Source organism: Ovis canadensis, chromosome X, assembly GCF_042477335.2.
Source record: "Ovis canadensis isolate MfBH-ARS-UI-01 breed Bighorn chromosome X, ARS-UI_OviCan_v2, whole genome shotgun sequence".
Taxonomy (NCBI): domain Eukaryota; kingdom Metazoa; phylum Chordata; class Mammalia; order Artiodactyla; family Bovidae; genus Ovis; species Ovis canadensis.
In genome coordinates this window covers 2,724,366-2,744,850 of record NC_091727.1, presented here as the reverse complement: position 1 = coordinate 2,744,850, position 20,485 = coordinate 2,724,366, and the positions used below count along the sequence as shown (strand labels likewise).

At 42.6% G+C, this 20,485-nt stretch overlaps 1 protein-coding gene across 1 annotated transcript; it reads right to left on the bottom strand.

Moving 5' to 3' along the window:
* Nucleotides 1–2,316: 2,316 nt before the first annotated feature.
* On the bottom strand, nucleotides 2,317–19,417 carry LOC138930121 (odorant-binding protein-like). The gene is made up of 6 exons (XM_070289687.1): nucleotides 19,232–19,417; nucleotides 18,619–18,758; nucleotides 17,657–17,727; nucleotides 14,266–14,376; nucleotides 13,159–13,257; nucleotides 2,317–2,606 (listed from the first exon to the last, which is right to left on the bottom strand). The coding sequence occupies exons 1-6, from the start codon at nucleotides 19,415–19,417 to the stop codon at nucleotides 2,317–2,319; spliced, it is 897 nt and encodes a 298-aa protein (XP_070145788.1).
* Between the last annotated feature and the right edge of the window lie 1,068 nt (nucleotides 19,418–20,485).

Below are 20,485 nucleotides of genomic sequence, written 5' to 3'. Positions count from 1 at the left end.
GCGACCCCATGAATCACAGCACGCCAGGCCTCCCTGTCCATCACCAACGCCCGGAGTTCACTCAGACTCACGTCCATCGAGTCGGTGATGCCATCCAGCCATCTCATCCTTGGTCGTCATCTTCTCCTCCTGCCCTCAATCCTTGCCAGCATCAGAGTCTTTTCCAATGAGTCAACTCTTCTCATGAGGTGGCCAAAGTACTGGAGTTTCAGCTTTACCATCATTCCTTCCAAAGAAATCCCAGGGGTGATCTCCTTCAGAATGGACTGGTTGGATCTCCTTGCAGTCCAAGGGACTCTCAAGAGTCTTCTTCAACACCACAGTTCAAAAGCATCAATTCTTCAGCACTCAGCCTTCTTCACAGTCCAACTCTCACATCCATGCATGACCAAAGGAAAAACCACAGCCTTGCTTAGTTCATAGTAATGGTAGTCAAGGGCTTTCTTTAAGTTCTGCTGCTTGTAAAGCAGAGTGTATACAGTTGGAGCTCTGACTCTGGTCTTCTCAGTACTTCTGCAAATGCTGGGTTGGATGGGTGGATACATAAGAGGCAACAGAACAGTTATGGGGTGAATCTCTTAAGGGCTATTGAAAGTCAGGACCTGGCATAAACAAGCCATAAACTGTGAAATAGCATATGCATACGTGTGTGTATATATACATGCATATATACAGATATGTGTATTTGTTTTATCAATATTAGCAGGAAAAAACAAATTATCACCACAAATCCAACAGATAAATATCACGGGGTAACTACAAACAGAGTCGAACATGACTGAGCGACTGTTTCAAGCCATGGAAACATTAATTTCTGGTACCTTTAACATTGACCAGTTGTAGCCCATTTGGAGGTCATGACTATGTAGGAAGTAAAACATTTATTCTGTTACATATCACTAGGTCTTGTATTATTTACCTAGAACTTGGAGCAGATCTTTAAACTTTTGTCCACCATTTTAAATAAGTTCTGTATCTTTATGTTTTTGAGGGAAAAAAAAATAGTTGTATGTTATTTTTGACTGCTCTGAATCTTAGCTGCTGCCCTGGCTTTCTCTAGCTGTGGCGAGCAGGGGCTACTCTCTAATTGTGGGATGCAGGCTTCTCACTGTGGCGGCTTCTCTACTTGGGGAGCAGGGGCCCTGGGCATACGCGTTTCTGTAGTTGTCAGGCATGGGCTTCGTTTCTCCATGGCATGTGGGATCTTCTGGGATCAGGGATGGAACGTGAGCACCCTGCAAAGCAGGTGGATTCCTTACCACTGGACCACCAGGGAAGCCCCATAAGTTCTATATCTTGAGTGCTCACTAGATCCGTTGCATTCAAAATACCTCGGTCAGTGTGCTCCGCCCATTGTCATGGGAATGTCCTTCCAATCCTTGGAAATGCTATTGTCTATGGCTGTTTGAACCATAACTGGCTGGAAGAGCATCTTTAGATCCTGGAATGTGGACCAGTTACAGCTGCCTCATTTTGCTCCCAAGTGTCACCTGCTGCCCCATCTTTGATTCCTTCTGTTGCAGTCGTTTAGAAGTATGAGTCCTTCAGCTCAGTTGCAGAAATGTTGGTGCTGTCAGAAGAGGCATTTTCCCTCAGTTATGATCAATGTCCTCTGACACTTTCTGTGCATACATCTTAGTAAAGCCGAACACGAGTTGCTTTCCCTAACATGAGTAAGACGCTTTCTGGGAACATCTCTCTTCACCCGACTGCCCCTCTCACTAGAGCAAGAGCATCCATAATCCTGTCCCCTGTCCAATGATGGATTACTTCCTTTTCTCCTTCTCCCACGGACACCTCTAGGACATCTCTAATTAATCCTGCAGATGAATATTGTCTCTGATGAATATCTCTCCTGAAAGTGAAAGTGTTAGTTGTTCAGTCATGTCTGACTCTTTGCAACCCCGTGGACTATATCCCATCACAGTCCTGTGTCCATGGGATTCTCCAGGCAAGAATACTGGAGTGGGTTGCCATTCCCTTCTCCAGGGGAACTTCCCAACCCAGGGATTGAACCCACATCTCCTGCACTGCAGGCAGATTCTGTACCGACTGAGCTACCAGGGAAACCCATCTATCCTCTTAAAGGCATATGTTTCTGGATAGTAAAATTTAATGCCTATATTTGTGTGTTTTAGATCAAGTGACTTTTGCACAGACACACATGTGCAGGGATGATATTAAATCAGTTTATTTAAACCCTCAGAAATCAAATACCGTTGAGCAGGACATGATTAACTGACCAGTAGAGAGGAGATGGGAGAGGGAGTGTGAGTGTGAAGAGTGAAGGATCGTGTTACTCAGGAACCAGGAAAGTCATCTTCGTGTTGTTGATCTTGATTCCATGGAGACGAGGATGGGTCTGGTCTCAGGGACTCTTTCTGTAGGTGAGTAGAACAGAACCAAAGGTTTACTAGAGTCAACCGTGTGATGGCTGACAGGGTGAGCCTCAGGCAGCAGGCTGTCCAGGGTACAGGAGCGGGTAGCTGATCCAATGTCAGAATCCCGGTGGACCTCAGTACTCCACATCTCTGTGATGTTGGAGTCCCTGTGGAATTTTTCCCAGCATGTGCATAAGGTGGGGCCTTTTATGTACTGGATGCAATCTAGGAGTAATGATTACAGAATGCACGTTCATGGGTAATGTTCAAATTAAGATGGTTTACAGACTCTGTGACTGGAGTAAGCACCTCTGATTCCACAAGTTTTGTCTTTGGGGGCTTCAAGAATCATTTTTTTTTATTTTATGTTGGATTATAGTTGATTAACAATACTGTTTTACTTTCTGCTCTACAGGAAAGTTATTCACACACACGTGTATATGTGTATATACACATGTATATATTCTTTTGCATTGTTTTCCATTATGGTTTATCCCAGGACAATGAATACACTTCCCTGTGCTCTACAGTAGGCCCTTTTTGTCTATCCATCCTGTATGCAATAGTTTTAATCTCTCTGTGAATCTGAAACTCCCAATCCTTCTCTCGCTGCCACTTAGCAACCACAAGCATGTGGTCTATGTCTGTGAGTCTGTGTTTTGCAGATAAATTCATTTGTGTTGTATTTTAGACTCTGCACATAAATGATATCATATGCTAGTTATCTTTCTCTCTCTGACTTACATTACTTAGCATGGGATTCAGACAGTAAAGAATCTGTCTGAAATGTGGGTGACCTGGGTTTGATCTCTGGTTCATGAAGGTCTCTTGGAGAAGGAAATGGCAACGCACTCAAGTATTCTTGCCTGGAGAATCTTATGGACAGAGGAGCCTGGTGGGTTCCAGTCTATGGGGTCGCAAAGAGTCGGATACAACAGCAAATTACATTCAATATTCAGGCACTTAGTATGATCATCTCTAGGTTCATCCACATTGTTACAAGGAGTACTATTTTATTCTTTTTTATGGTTGAAGAGTATTCTGTTGTACCTATGTATTACAGCTTTTCTTTTTACCATATGCACCTGGAAGATGGTGTTTTTATTTGCTTTATTTCTCCCATTTATCTCAACAGAAAAATAAAAGCTGCACTTTAGCTTAGATCAGTGTCATTTTCTGAAGCTGCTTTATAGCTTAGAAAGTTTAAAGATTGCACTAAGACAAAATCTCCTACTGAGGGGAAATATAAACGCATGTTTCAGACCATACGGTAAAGGCCTTTACTGGTCCTGTCAGAATTATGTGAGATTAAATAGTGGATTTGAAGAAAACGTGAGTTCTCTTTCATCCCAGTTCTCCTGGAGGAGGGATGTGTGTGGACAACTGTGAGGTCAGGACTGATGGGAAGGCAAGTTTCCACCAACTTGTGGGGATTCCTGCTTCTCTCTGATGACTCTGGTCTGCACGATTCCTGCAGGCTAAGGTTTTCTCACCGAACCTACTCAGTATTTATCAGCCACCAACTGGCTACTTAATATGACTCAATAGAAGAGATGTTACCTACTGTGACAGAGAAATTTCTCTAGTGCTAGAAAGTAAGTTATTGGGACAAAAAAACAATGCTACCTGCTAAATTTAGCATATGGAAGGTCAGGTCCATGAATCAAGGCAAATTGGAAGAGGTCAAACAAGAGATGGCAAGAGTGAACGTCGACATTCTAGGAATCAGCAAACTAAAATGTACTGGAATGGGTGAATTTAACTCAGATGACCATTATATCTACTACTGCGGGCAGGAATCCCTCAGAAGAAATGGAGTAGCCATCATAGTCAACCAAAGAGTCCAAAATACAGTACTTGGATGCAATCTCAAAACTGACAGAATGATCTCTGTTTGTCTCCAAGGCAAACCATTCAATATCACGGTAATCCAAGTCGATGCCCCAACCAGTAACGCTGAAGAAGCTGAAGTTGAATGGTTCTATGCAGACCTGCAAGACCTTTTAGAACTAACACCCAAAAAAGATGTCCTTTTCATTATAGGGGACTGGAATGCAAAAGTAGGAAGTCAAGAAACACGTGGAGTAACCGACAAATTTGGCCTTGGAATTCAGAATGAAGCAGGGCAATTACTAATAGAGTTTTGCCAAGAAAATGCACTGGTCATATCAAATACCCTCTTCCAACAACACAAGAGAAGACTCTACACATGGACATCACCAGATGGTCAACACCGAAATCAGATTGATTACATTTTTTGCAGCCAAAGATGAAGAAGCTCTATACAGTCAACAAAAACAAGAGTAGAAGCTGACTGTGGCTCACATCATAAACTCCTTATTACCAAATTCAGACTTAAATTGAAGAAAGTAGGGAAAACCGCTAGACCATTCAGGCATGACCTAAATCAAATCCCTTATGATTATACAGTGGAAGTGAGAAATAGATTTAAGGGCCTAGATCTGATAGATAGAGTGCCTGATGAACTATGGAATGAGGTTCGTGACATGGTACAGAGGATAGGGATCAAGACCATCCCCATGGAAAAGAAATGTAAAAAAGCAAAAGGCCTGTCTGGGGAGGCCTTACAAATAGCTGTGAAAAGAAGAGAAGCAAAAAGCAAAGAAGAAAGGGAAAGATATAAGCATCTGAATGCAGAGTTCCAAAGAATAGCAAGGAGAGATAAGAAAGCCTTCTTCAGCAATCAATGCAAAGAAATAGAGGGAAACAACAGAATGGGAAAGACTAGAGATCACTTCAAGAGAATTAGAGATACCAAGGGAACATTTCATGCAAAGATGGGCTCAATAAAGGAAGAAATGGTATGGACCTAAGAGAAGCAGAAGATATTAAGAAGAGGTGGCAAGAATACGCGGAAGTATTGTACAAAAAAGATCTTCACTACCCAGATAATCACGATGGTGTGATCACTCATCTAGAGCCAGACATCTTGGAATGTGAAGTCAAGTAGGCCTTAGAAAGCATCACTACGAACAAAGCTAGTGGAGGTGATGGAATTCCAGTTGAGCTATTTCAAATCCTGAAAGATGATGCTGCGAAAGTGCTGCACTCAATATGCCAGCAAATTTGGAAAACCCAGCAGTGGCCACAGGACTGGAAAAGGTCAGTTTTCATTCCAATCCCAAAGAAAGGCAATGCCAAAGAATGCTCAAACTACCGCACAATTGCACTCATCTCACATGCTAGTAAAGCAATGGTCAAAATTCTCCAAGCCAGTCTTCAGCAGTACGTGAACTGTGAACTCCCTGATGTTCAAGCTGGTTTTAGAAAAGGCAGAGGAACTAGAGGTCAAATTGCCAACATCCGCTGGATCATGGAAAAAGAAGAGAGTTCCGGAAAAACATCTATTTCTGCTTTATTGACTATGCCAAAGCCCTTGACTGTGTGGATCACAATAAACTGTGAAAATTCTGAAAGAGATGGGAATACCAGACCACCTGACCTGCCTCTTGAGAAATCTGTATGCAGGTCAGGAAGCAACAGTTAGAACTGGACATGGAACAACAGACTGGTTCCAAATAGGAAAAGGAGTATGCCAAGGCTGTATATTGTCACCCTGCTTATTTAACTTATATGCAGAGTACATCATGTGAAACGCTGGACTGGAAGAAACAGAAGCTGGAATCAAGATTGCCAGGAGAAATATCAATAACCTCAGATATGCAGATGACACCACCCTTATGGCAGAAACTGAAGAGGAACTAAATAGCCTCTTCATGAAAGTGAAAGAGGAGAGTGAAAAACTTGGCTTAAAGGTCAACATTCAGAAAACGAAGATCGTGGCATCCGGTCACATCACTTCATGGGAAATAGATAGGGAAACAGTAGAAACAGTGTCAGACTATTTTTTGGGGCTCCAACATCACAGCAGATGGTGATTGCAGCCATGAAATTAAAAGACGCTTACTCCTTGGAAGAAAAGTTTTGACCAACCTAGATAACATATTTAAAAGCAGAGACATTATTTTGCCAACAAAAGTCCGTCTAGTCAAGGCTATGGTTTTTCCTGTGGTCGTGTATGGATGTGAGAGCTGGACTGTGAAGAAGGCTGAGCGCCGAAGAACTGATGCTTTTGTTTTCTTGGTTTCTTTTCTTTTTTTTATTTATTTTAATTTTAATTTTTACTTTATTTTACTTTACAATACTGTATTGGTTTTGCCATACATTGACATGAATCCACCATGGGTGTACATGCGTTCCCAAACATGAACCCCCCTCCCACCTCCCTCCCCATAACATCTCTCCAGGAATTGATGCTTTTGAACTGTGGTGTTGGAGAAGACTCTTGAGAGTCCATCAGACTGCAAGGATATCCAACCAATTCATTCTGAAGGAGACCAGCCCTGGGATTTCTTTGGAAGGAATGATGCTAAAGCTGAAACTCCAGTATTCTGGCCACCACATGCGAAGGGTTGAGTCATTGGAAAAGACTCTGATGCTGGGAGGTATTGGGGGCAGAAGGAGAAGGGGATGATAGAGGATGAGATGGCTGGATGGCATCACTGACTCGATGGACATGAGTCTGAGTGAACTCCTGAAGATGGTGATGGACAGGGAGGCCTGGCGTGCTGCGATTCATGGGGTCGGACACGACTGAGCAACTGAACTGAACTGAACTGAGAGAAGAGATGTTACCTACTGTGACAGAGAAATTTCTCTAGTGCTAGAAAGTAAGTTATTGGGACAAAAAAAAAATGCTACCTGCTAAATTTAGCATATATGAAATCCACCATGTGTCCTTATTGGTATATTTGATTGTACAGTATAGCCTGCAATGCCAGAGACCCAGGTTCAACCCCTGGGTGAGGAAGATCCCTTAGAGAAGGGAGTGGCAGCTCACTCCAGTTTTCTTGCCTGGAGAATCCCATGTTCAGAGGAGACTGGCAGGCTACAGTTCATGGGGGTGGGGGGGGTGGAGGGTGGGGAGGCAAAAAGTCAGAGGCAACGGAGCACAAACACACAAACATTCATTTACACTGAAGTTATTGTGAAGGCTTTTTCTTTTTACCAGGAGGACAGTTATCTAGGGGAAGAAATAAAAGATTCATTCTTTACAAGCATGCTCCAATATTTCCAGTGTTTTTCTGTTTTTATAAGTTGGGGATTATGTAAAAGTTTATTCTTGGAGGAAGGAGTTTTAAATAAATTCAACTGTATCTTGATGGCATATTTACATGCTAAATAAATGATGTAGTTAGGAAAAAGTGTAATTCCCTTACCACTTTTCTTGATATCCACTATATTTTATTCTTTAATCCCTCTCTTTCTTGCAAACTCCGTGAACTTCTCCAAGCCTTCATCTTCAACATCACTTCCTTTCACTGAAAAATACCATGCAGAAAGGAGAATTTTTGCCCCGAGCACCCAGAGAAAGTTCTGAATACAGAACAAGAAGCTGAGTGTGAAATTCAGATCTTCACTTGTTATAAATTAAGCCTCAAACAGCAACCAATTCCCATGACTCAGATGTAGGCTGTCTTAACAATTAATTTCAGGGCTACTCTGTAACTAGACCAAACAAGGGTCCTGAGCAGGACGCCCAAACCTTGCAGGAGCTCCATGGATTGAGTATGGAACCAACCTGCTCCTTGACCAACTTGCTAGTGTCTGCACCTGCCACTCAGGTCTTGTTCTGACCCTAATAAATAGGGAACAGGGTTTCCCCTGACAGATACACAGTCTCCTCATCTCACATAATAATGGGAGATGGTTTAGTCTTCAATTAACCCAGTGTTCTAGCCAATACCTTTTCTGAAACAGACATATATCGTTCCAGTGGTACACACACCTCTCAGTGCATCTATGTAGGTATTTGGGGTGATGTCAGTGTTCATAAAACCAGTGCATTTGAATAACTGAATAGGATGAAGATTCATTATAAAAGTTTTTGTTCCAAGGGTAAGAATGCATTTTACAACTATATAAAATGAGCTAGTTAAGGACAGCCTCAACCTTGGCTTGAAATTTGTTGGCATGTGAAAAAAAAAAAGAAGAAAACAATCTCTTCTAGTAAAATTTCATTTTTTAATGCCAACAAGTGGGAATTATTTTGAAATGTTTGCTGATCTGATTCTGCCTCTGCTCTCCACCCGGAGCTACTCTTTCTTGGTAGATTATTTTCTAGGATTTGACTCAGAGAACATAAAGAGACAGGCCTTGTAGACTGCATAATGGGTATTGTCAGCACATACTGATTTTATGGGTAAAAATACTCACCATAGAAATATTACATGGCAGTTCAGTTCAGTCACTCTGTCGTGTCTGACCCTTTGTGACCCCATGAACCACAGCACATGAGGCCTTCCTGCCCATCACCAACTCCAGGAGTCCACCCAAACTCATTTCCATTGAGTTGGTGATGCCATCCATCCATCTCATCCTCTGCCGTCTCCTTCTCCTCTCGCCCTCACTCTTTCCCAGTACCAGGGTCTTTTCAAATGAGTCAGCTCTTCTAATCAGGTGGCCAAAGTACTGGAGTTTCAGCTTCAGCATCAGTCCTACCAATGAACACTCAGGACTGATCTCCTTTAGGATGGACTGGTTCAATCTCCTTTAGGATGGACTGGTTGGATCTCCTTGCAGTCCAAGGGACTCTCAAGAGTCTTTTCCAACACCACAGTTCAAAAGCATGAATTCTTCAGCACTCAGCTTTCTTTATAGTCCAACTCTCACATCCATACATGACCACTGGAAAAACCATAGCCTTGACTAGACGGAGCTTTGTTGACAAAGTAATGTGTCTGCTTTTAAATATGCTGTCTAGCTTGGTCATGACTTTCCATCCAAGGAGTCTTAATTTCATGGCTGCAATCACCATTTGCATCATTAAAAAAAAAAGATTTAATGATTAATTTTGGGCTGTGCTGGGTCTTCGATGCTGCCTGGGCCTTCTCTAGCTCCAGGGAATGGGGGCTACTCTCTAGCTGCAGTGACCAAGCTCCTCTTTGTGGTACCTTTTCTTTGGAGCATTGGCTCCAGGTGTGCAGACTCAGTAGCTGTGTTCCATTGGCTTAGTTTCCCCCTGGTATGTGGGATCTTTCTGGATCAGGGATCGAACCCCTGTGCCCTGCATCCACAGGTGGATTCTTAACCATTGGACCAGCAGGCAAGTCCCATAAGTTCTATTTCTCAATGGTACTCGATCTTGTAGATTGTAAACCACAAGGAGATCTGATCAGTGTGCTCTCCCCACGAGAGTGGGAATGGCCTCTCCTTCCAACTACTAACACCTACTGCTCTTTGAAGCATAAGAGGCTAGAAGAAACATCTTTCAGTTCAGTTCAGTTCAGTCGCTCAGTCGTGTCCAACTCTTTGCAACCCCATGAATCACAGCAGGCCAGGCCTCCCTGTCCATCACCAACTCGCAGAGTTCACCCAGACTCACGTCCGTCGAGTCAGTGATGCCATCCAGCCATCTCATCCTCTGTCGTCCCCTTCTCTTCCTGCCCCCGATCCCTCCCAGCATCAGAGTCTTTTCCAATGACTCAACTCTCTGCATGAGGTGGCCAAAGTACACCTTTAGATGTTGTAAACAGTGACCGCTTCCTGCCTGAGCTGTTAATCATCTTGTTCCTCCAAGCACTGCACTGACTTCATGATACTATGAATTGACCTAGGTGCACGTGATTTGCACCTAGCTTTGATTCCTAGGGATCCAAGTCGTTAAGAAGTATCTTCAGCTCAACTGCAGAAGTGTTGGTGTTGTCAGGATATACGTTTCTCTTACGTTGTGGCCCATGGCATCTTATACTTTCTCTCTATGAAGATCAGAGACTGGAACACAGTTCCCTTCCATATAATGAATACGATGTTTTCTTGACATCTTTCTTGACCAGATTACCCCTTCCCACTGCAGTTAAGATGATCCATAACCCTGTCCCTATCCCTTGTTCTTTTTTCCCCTCTCCCCTGGACGCCTCTAGGAATCTCTGTATACTCCTCCTCAGAATTGCCTCTGGTGGAACACCTATTCTATTAAAGGCATATGTTTCTGGATAGTTAAATTTAATGTGCATTTTTGGGTGTTTGAAAATGGGGACTTTTGGTACAAACACACGTAACTTGACTATAAATTGAACCAATTTATTTAAACCCTCAGAAATCAAACACCACCAGACAGGAAGTGATTAGTGACCAGGAGAAATGAGAAAAGAAAGGGAGTGTGAGTGTGAAGACAGAAGGATAATGTTAATCAGGAACCAGAGAAGTCGTCTTCATGTTGATCTTGATTCCATGGAAATGAAGACGTGTCTGGTCTCCATGACTATTTCTGTAGGTGAATAAAACAGGCCAAATGTTTAGTTGATAAAGAAAGCTGAGCACTGAAGAACTGAGGCTTTTGAACTGTGGTGTTGGAGAAGGCTCTTGAGAGTTCCTTGGACTGCAAGGAGACCCAACCAGTCCATCCTAAAGGAGATCAGTCCTGAATATTCATTGGAAGGACTGATGCTGAAGCTGAAACTCCAATCCTTTGGTCACCTGATGTAAAGAACTGACTCACTGGAAAAGACCCTGATGCTGGGAAAGATTGAAGGCGGGAGGAGAAGGGGACAATAGAAGATGAGATGGTTGGATGGCATCACCAACTCGATGGACATGAGTTTGAGTAAACTCCAGGAGTTGGTGATGGACAGGGAGCTGCAGTTCATGGACACTCTGTGTCTGCAAAGAGTGGACACAACCGAGTGCCTGAACTGAACTGAACTGGACTGAACACTTTAGTAGAGTTGACTGTGTGAAGGCTGATGGGGTGAGCCTCAGGCAGTAGGTTGTCCAGGGTACAGAAGCTGGTAGCTGATCCAATGTCAGAATCCTGGTGGACCTCACTACTCCACATCTCTGATGTAGGTGGGGGTCCATGTGGAATTTTCCCCAGGATGTACATATGAGGTGACCTTTTATCTATATGATCCTTTATAGGAAGAATGGTTTCAGAATGCACATTCAGGTTCTGTGATTAGAGTGCATTCCTCTAACTCTCCAAGTTTTGTCTTTAGGGTCTTGAAGAAATAAATTTCAAAAATTGAATTTATATTGAAGTATACTGATTAACTATTGTGCATTAGTTTCATGTGTTAAGTGGTGAGTTTATACATATATACATACATACATACATATATCTATTCTTTTTCAGATTCTTTTCTCATGTAGGTTTTTCAAGAGGATTGCATATAGTTCCCTGTGCTATACTTTAGGACTGTTTCATCTACCCATCTTGTATATAGTAGCCTGCACCTTCTAACTCCAAGTACTCATTCCATCTCTTCTCCAGCCTTTCTTCGTTGGAAACCACAAGTCTGTTATTTGACTCTGTGACCCTGTTTCTGTTTTTTAAATAAGTTCCTCCATGTCGTATTTTGGGTTTCCCTGACAGCTCAGATAGTAAAGAGTCTGCCTGCAATGCAGGAGACCCCAGTTCGATTCCTAAGTTTGGGAAGATCCCCTGGAGAAGGGATAGGCTACCCAGTCTAGAATTCTTGGGCTCCCCTTGTGGCTCAGCTGATAAAGAATCCTCCTGCAATGTGGGAGACCTAGGTTTGACCCCTGGGTTAGGAAGATCCCCTGGAGAAGGGAAAATCTACCCACTCCAGGATTCTGGCCTGGAGAATTTCATGGACTACAGTCCATGTGGTCAAAAAGACTCAGACATGACAGTGATTTTCACACGTCATATTTTAGATTCCACATATGTGTGACGTCATGTGATATTTGTCTTTCCCTTTCTGAGTTCACTCAGTTTGACCATATCTAGGTCCATCTGTGTGGCTACAAACGACAGTATTTAATTCTTTTTCATGACTTGAGTAATATTCCATTGAATATATGTACCAGACATCTTTGTTATCATATTTGCCTGGAAGCTAGTGTTTCTCTTTGCTTTTGTCTTTCTTATTTTTTTATTTTTTTCTTTCTCAAGAGAAAATTAAAAGCCACACTTTACCCTAGATGTGTGTCATTTCCTGAGGCTGTCTTAGTCTAGAACGTTTAAAAATCTCACTTTAAGAAAATCATCTTGCGAAGGGGAATATAATTCCAACGCATGTTTCAGACAGTGTGATTGGAAGACCTCTACTTCTGTCAGAATTATACGAGACTGAACACTTGTCTTGTAGTCAACATGAGCACCCTTCAATCATGTTTCTCTTAGAGGATGGATGTATGTGGCCAACCACGAAGTCAGGATTGAGGGGAAAACTAGTTAAGCTTCCACCAACTTGTGATCATTCCTGCTTCTCCCTGATGACTCTGGTCTGCAATATTCCTGCAGGATAAGGCTTTCTCATCAAAGCTGCTCAGGATGAATCAACCACCCAAATGGCAATTTAATATGGCTCGAGAGAAGAGGAATTACCTGCTGTGACAGAGATATTTCTCTACTGATCAAATGTAAGCTGTGGGGCCAAAAATTATTGTTATCTACAAATTTGGCAGATATGAAATCACCATGTGTCCTTATTGATTTATTTAATGGAACAGTATTAGTAAAAGACTATTTTCACTTACACGGATGTTTGTTCAGACCTTGTCACTCAGAATGAAGATGGTCTTCTGGGGGAAAATCAAATGGACAGGAAAGAAAGATCCACCAATTAGTACCACTCCACAGGATGTCCAAGACTTTTTTTTTTTTTAAGTAACAGATTATATAAAATGATATTTATGGAGAAATAGATATCAAATAAATTGATTTGTTTCCTGATAGTATATTTGCATATAAGGTGAACGATAGAGTTAGGAAAAAATAGAATTCCATTACCATTTTCGGCGAAAGTCACAACATATTTCCTGTCACTTCCTTGGTCTTCGGTCCTGAATTTCTCCAAGTCTTCGTCTTCATCTTCAACATTGAATTTAACTGAAAAACACCACATAGAAAGCAGAATTTTGCCCCTCAGAACCCATTCTGAATGCAGAACAAGAAGTGGAGTGTCCAAGTCAGATCTTCACCTGATATAAATTAAGCCTCAAGCAGTTACCATCTCATGACTCAGATGTCTTCTGTCTGTCTTAAGAACTAATCCCCACCCAACTCTGTAACTAGACCCCTACCCCAGCATCAGCAGGAGTACCCCAAAGACTCACAGGAGTTTCAGGGATTTGGGGGCTTCATCCATCGCAGTATGGAACTGACCTTCTTGCTGACCACCTTCCGAGTAACTATACCTGCCACTGAGGTCTTGTTCTGACTCAAATAAAAAGCAGAGTTCTCCCTTGATAGACATGCAGTCATCTCATCACACATGAAAATGGGAGATGATTTATCCTTTAATTAACCCACTATTCTGCTCAGAACCTTTCCTTAACTAGACATATGTTGTTCCAATGGTGTACACTCCTCTCAGTGCTCCTGTGTAGATATTTGGGCTTATGTCAGTGTTCACAATAGCAGTGCATTTGAAAAATTGCACAGGAGAAAGATTAAAAGTAAAAGTTTCTGTTCCAAGTCTTAGAGTCAATTGAGAAACTGGTATAAACTCAACAAATGAGAATAGTTTCCTTATAGCCATATCTTGAAATTAAAGTGTGATTTAAAAAAAAAAAAACTAGAAACCAACACAACAATTTTCCTTCAATGAAAAATTTAAACAAAAAACTATGTGCACTGAAACTCATTTGTTATTTTTCATTTCAGCAAATGGGAATTATTTAGAAATGTCTGATGATATGATCTCCTCAACCCCTCTGAGCTCCTCTTTCTTGGTAGATTTTGTTCCAGGGTCCTTGTCTCCATGAACAGAAAGATCTAGGTTCTGTGGGCTGCATAATAGATATCATCACCACTGAATGATTTGATGGATAAGAGCACTGACGATGGAAGTTCTACATGACAGTGGTGATGTACATAGGAGGATGTCACGCATACCAAATAGTCCGGTCAATTCTGTCTCCTTGCCTTGTTTATCCACGTTGAAGTTATGTGCTACCAGATGCGTTTTCGACACGGAGAGAACTTTAAATTCGTTTTGACCCTCATCTGTGAGAGAGAGAATACGCATATATATAAGACTCCACCTTCATCTATTTTCAGTTAGATTCATCACGGTGAATTGAGAGTCGTAGCAATAGTACATCCTGTACTGATGTGTGTTTCACTCCATGGGTGGGCTGAATCCTGCAGCTGCTATGGCAGCAAGGAGGGCAAGAACAGTCAAGACTTTTCCTTAGCCCCACCTTCTCACACAACTAACCAGTCCCTCTTTGCCCTCTTACTCAGCTGTCTTCTACGACAAGTGCTCTAAGGAACCCAACAGTTAAAAAAAAAAAAAAAAAAGGCATGTATTGTCAAATCCAAGATCCAAAATTATTTTTATTTCTGTTATTCCAACCATGGAACTGATTTTTGTTTAGGGCCAAAATCAACTTACCATTTCAGAGCGTAGCATTGACATGTATATATACTGCTGCTGCTGCTGCTAAGTCGCTTCAGTCGTGTCCGACTCTGTGCGACCCCATGGACAGCAGCCCACCAGGCTCCCCCGTCCCTGGGGTTCTCCAGCCAAGAACACTGGAGTGGGTTGCCATTTTCTTCTCCAATGCATGAAAGTGAAAGTGAAGTCGCTCAGTCGTGTCCGACCCTCAGTGACCCCATGGACTGCAGCCTTCCAGGCTCCTCTGTCCATGGGATTTTCCAGGCAAGAGTACTGGAGTGGGGTGCCACATGTGTAAAACAGACAGCTAGTGGGCAGCTACTGGATAGCACAGGGAGCTGAGCTTGGTGCTCTGTGATCACCTTGAGGGCTGGGACGGGGGAAGGGAAGGGAGGCTCAAAGGGGGAAGGATGTATGCACACATATACTTGATTGACATTGTACAGCAGAAAGGAACATCACATTGTAAAGCAATTATCCTCCAATTAAAAATAAATTTAAAAAAAAAGAAATTTGGGACAATTTGAGATGTTTTATAGAGCTGCTATTGAAATAATAATATGCAGTTAAAATTGTAATTATCAAATTTTTTAAAATAGTTAATGAAAGAAAAAAAAAAAGTGTGTTCTCGAGTGCCTAGACTGTGCCAGGCAACTTTAGGAACACTTGATATTAGTTATTATGCTTCCTCTGCCTCTCAGCTTGGAATATGACATGTCCGTTGGTGTGAAGACAATTCACCTTCTGGGACGTGCAGGCAATGAGCTCCATCCCCACCTGGAGGGCTGCCCCTCCTCTCTGCCCTGCCCGTCCACTCTACCCCATGTTTCTGAACAAGAAGCAGCTCTGACTTACTGTGTGTTATGTCTAAACTGTCTGTGTCCATTCTGTCCTTCCTGGCTTCCATCACACCTAATAGTAATCCCTAAGAAAGACAGGAGGTAAAACCACCCACCTTTGTACCTGAAACATGCCAACGCCATGCATGCTTGGGGCTGGTGCACGGTGATGACCCAGAGAGATGTTATGGGGAGGGAGGTGGGAGGGGGGTTCAAGTTTGGGAATGCATGTACACCCGTGGTGGATTCATGACAATGTATGGCAAAACCAATATAGTATTGTAAAGTAAAATAAAGTAAAAATAAAAATAAAAATTAAAAAATGAAACACTGAAAATTATTAGTGTGATGGAGAAGCAGAAAAAATAGTGACCGAAGCAGCTTCATAGTCTCAGAGCTCCTAGATGTTACATGCAATGTGCCCAAGCCCACCATGAGTCTAGAGCCTGGAGTCACCCTGGGACAACTGAAGTCAGATGATGCAGGTCCTGAGATTATCAGTGACCACCTGTGGTTGAGCATGGCTTCAGCAAGGTGGGCATTGCAGCATCACTAAATTGGCTGTGACGTTAACGAAGGCGACGGGACAGTGAGAGCCAACCTATCTTATGGGCATCAGGTCGCCATCAAGGCCATTACTAAGGAGCGGGGCTTGATGTGGGTACACCTCACAGCCCCCAAAACACACTTGGGGGGTAGCACTTGCTGGTCCCCAAGAGACCTTACAAGAAGGTGTTATAATCTACTTCTCCCTTCTTTAGTCACACTGCAAAAACTGCAGCTAAAAAGGATTGCAAAGCTGGAGAAAAGTAAAGACAGTGGAAGCCCTGAGATTTAGCCAAAGCAAAAAATAATATCAGAGTAAGAAAATAAAAGTATAATGTAAAAGTTTTCAAATATTAAAAGCCATCCAGGAAAAGTTTTTCAGGCATAAATGTCACTGATTTGTGTTCACCATATAAGCACTGGGTTGTCATCATATAAGCACAGGTTTTTATCACATGCTGGTTCTTTTATCATAGTAAAATATGTACCCCTTAGGACATTTGGGGGCTTCCCTGGTGGCTCAGATCGTAAAGCGTCTGCCTACATTGTGGGAGACCTGGGTTCGATCCCTGGGTTGGGAAGATCCCCTGGAGAAGGATGGCAACCCACTCCAGTACTCTTGCCTGGAAAATTCCATGGACTAAGGAGCCTGGTAGGCTACAGTCCATGGGGTCACAAACAGTTGGACATGACTGAGTGACTTCATTTCACTTCACTTCACTTAGAACGTTTACCATCTGCGCTGAAACTCCAATACTTTGGCCACCTCATGTGGAGAGTTGACTCGTTGGAAAAGACCCTGATGCTGGGAGGGATTGAGGGCAGGAAGAAAAGGAGACGACAGAGGTTGAGATGGCTGGATGGCATCACCGACTCAATGGACATGAGTCTGAGTGAACTCCGGGAGTTGGTGATGGACAAGGAGGCCTGGCATGCTGTGATTCATGGGGTCACAAAGAGTCGGGCACGACTGAGCGACTGAACTGAACTAGGACGTTTAAAATTAGGAATTTTTTAGGTATTTTGGGGCCATTATAAAGAACTTAAAAATCTTAGCCAGCATCCCTACTGCTTTGACCAACAGTTTCCTTTATGGTTGAACTCAAGATGATTTCCTTGGGTTCAAGTTCATCCTCTGTACCTTGGATGGATTAAGATGTTTAAAATTGTTTGAAAAATGTGACCTGATGTGAAGACTCAAGATAGACCCTTGAGACATCAATTCCTAAGGCTGTTGTAAACTGTCTGAGAACAGTATGAAATACAGGTCTACACCTGTTATTCTCAGTAGCTAACACTCTTGATTGGGAGGAGACCTCCAAGCCTTGTGTGAATCGTTGTCTCATGACCAAGCGAAGTGCTTGAATATCCTAAGGACTGGAGCCGGCTCACCCCTCTAATTGTTAGTAGGAGTAGACTTCAGGTGTGTGGGGTTGTTGAAGGCAATTGCGCCAAGATTTCTACCCAAATGTCCTCTGAGCAGTGCAGCAGTCATACTTACACTCAACACTATAAGTGCCATCGTCTTGCTTTGTTCCCGTGACATGCACATTCTTCCATTTTCCATTCTGCCTGAAAAACAAAACATGTACAATGTGGTCGAAGCAATGAAAAAAGTAGACATATCCTTAGGATTTTCTTTGTTTTATCCCCACAGGGTAATCTTGTCATCGGAAGTTCTAAGAGAGGAGTCAATAAGCAGATCCACTGTTAACTTATGGCTCAGTGGATAGATATCTAGTTTTGAAGAAAAGGAGAGTTTTGGCAGAGATGGAGAAATTTTGTGTCTGCACAGTGGAGTTCTCGAAAAAGATGTGCGCCTGTCAAAACACGTTGAACTATGCCTTCCACAAAAGAAAGAATTAGTTGCTCAGTCACGTCTGACTCTTTGAGACCCCATGGATGGTAGCCCACCAGGCTCCTCTGTCCATGGGACTCTCCAGGCAAGAATACTGGAGTGGGTTGCCACTTCCTTCTCAAGGGGATCTTCCTGAGCCAAGGATCAAACTCAGTTCTCTTGCATTGCAGGCAAATTCTTCATCATCTGAGCCACCGGGAAAGCCTTATGCCTTCCACAAAGCTGCATATAATGATTGCTCATGGGCTTCCCAGGAGGTGCGAATGGTAAAGAACCCGCCTGCCAATGTAGGAGACATAAGACATGCAGGTTCAATCCCTGGATTGGCAAGATGCCCAGGAGAAGGGCATGGCAATCCACTCCAGTATTCTTGCCTGGAGAATCCCCACGGACAGAGGAGCCTGGTGGTCTACAGGTCATAGGTTTGCAAAGAGTCAGACACTTCTGAAACAACCTAGCAAGCCACATGCTCACTTCAATAAAGTTGATTTCAGAAAGATTAGCCATATGAAAATTCAAAAGTGTGTTTGTGCGTGTGTGTGATAGTTGCTCAGTTGTGTCTGATTTTTTTGCATGTGTTTTCCTTCTTGGTTATTTTTACTTACTTGACATAAAAGTAGAAGTCTACTGTGCCCTTTTCATCATCAAACACAATTTTATGGAAGTAAGTCCTGAATGGTCCATCCTCCTGGATTTTCTCTGGGTCAGTGGATCCAATGTACACTGTTCTCCACTGTCCTGAGAGCTGAAAGCAAATTTCCCCTTAGAAAGTGTAGTCCTTGTCTTTTTATTTCATCCAGCATCATCAGTCATGAGTTCCCCATCCCCAGTGCAAGTCAGCACACATTATCTGCCTTGACTGGACAAAGCAGGATTTAGGAAATAATGCAAAACTGACTCAGAGTAAAAGAAGGAATTGAGACATTTCTGAGACAGCTTGGGTTCTCATGTCAAATACAAGAGCTCAAAATCAACAGCTTTTTGGCTGATCCTCTTTTTTTCTGTTACAAGACTAGTAAAAATGCATGAGAGTCAGTTAATACACAATAGAGATGATACAGAGATGAAATGGAGCAGGTCTGGAGTCAGTTAATGGAGCAGTATTGAGTCGAAGGGAGAAGGATCGGCTCGTGGTTCCGCATAGCAAAACCACAAAAGGGACAGACACACATATCCACACACCCAAGGCCCCCTCCCAGATTAGACCATCCCTGGTACCTCTGAGGGATTTTGCTCAACTTCTTTTTCCTGGGCGGCACAAACCACACCAAGGAGAAGAGTCAGGAACAGAACCTTCATCTTGTCTCTCGTGGTCCTACGTCTGTCAAGCCTGAGTGTGTCCCAGTGGTTGGAGAGGATGGGAATTGTGCCACTTTTTATAGGATCCTTATGTTGGTGTGACATGCCACGAACCAATGGTTGTTCCTCCTAAGCCCAAGGTTACACAGAAGTCATCTTCAGTATCCTGTTTGGCAGGGATCAGCTGTCATATCATTGTGTTACTTTTTATCATCAGGATTGCTTTAAGAGAAGCTTAAGAGGATCTGGACATGTGTCATTTAGAGGGCGTGAGATATCACAATACACTCTGATATTCCAGGGCCAGGAATATTTATTTACCTTTGTATCCTGAGGTAAAGCTGGGATAAGCTGTCCAAGGTACATATCCCAACTCCTGTGCTGTTTCCTCAACATTTACGAGATAGTCTAAAATTTATTTTCCAAAGCTAAGCTGAGTGTGTGATTTAACAAAGTTAAAAATACTTCTGAAGAGACCTTCGGAAAACCTCTTGTTTCTCTGAGGGGAGGAACACGTCAGAACAAAGTGTTTATCGCCTCTTCCTGCTCCACAGTGGGCTCTGTCCTCCTTATAGCTAAGAGGAGGTTCCATCCAAATGCCCCTTACCCTCGTTCTGAAAAAGGCATGTGAGCAATTCTGTTCATCTCTCCCCTTCAAGACATCCTTTATCTATCTAATCTGTGATATATCATTTACTCATTGACTCAATTGTTTCTAAGGAAGTGGAAAAGAAAGACTGTATTTCTTGTACTTGTAGAATTTAAAGTAAAAAAAGAAATTTCCTAACTCTATACATCTAGTTACTATCAAGGTCACTTAAATAGCCAAAGAATCTCTACTTTGTATTTTTTTTTTCCCCCACAACCAGGGATCTTAGTTCCCCAACCGCAGGTGGAATCATCACCTCATGTAGTGGATGTGTTGAGTCTTAACACTTGGACCACCAGGTTCATCCTGATTCAGATCATTTTAACAGGAGTATGATCCCAGCTAACACCTCTTATCTATCCATCATCACCCTTCCGTCTTTCCTTAGGCACCTCTAACATCACATTTTCCTTTCAGATTCTTACCAACATGTGTCACTGGGGAGTGTGTTCTCAGACCATTCCATCTCAGGAAGACCTTTCTAACTGCCAGTCAAGGGGGAATTAAACACAGTTTCTCCAAGA

Excerpts from the sequence above, each read along its gene's own strand:
- LOC138930121 (XM_070289687.1), bottom strand. The coding sequence starts at position 19,417 with ATGTCACACCAACATAAGGATCCTATAAAAAGTGGCACAATTCCCATC. Across the intron at positions 14,377-17,656 it reads TGGCACTTATAGTGTTGAGT|ATGAGGGTCAAAACGAATTT; the intron begins GTAAGTATGACT and ends TCTCTCTCACAG. Across the intron at positions 13,258-14,265 it reads AGAATTGACCGGACTATTTG|TTAAATTCAATGTTGAAGAT; the intron begins GTATGCGTGACA and ends GGTGTTTTTCAG.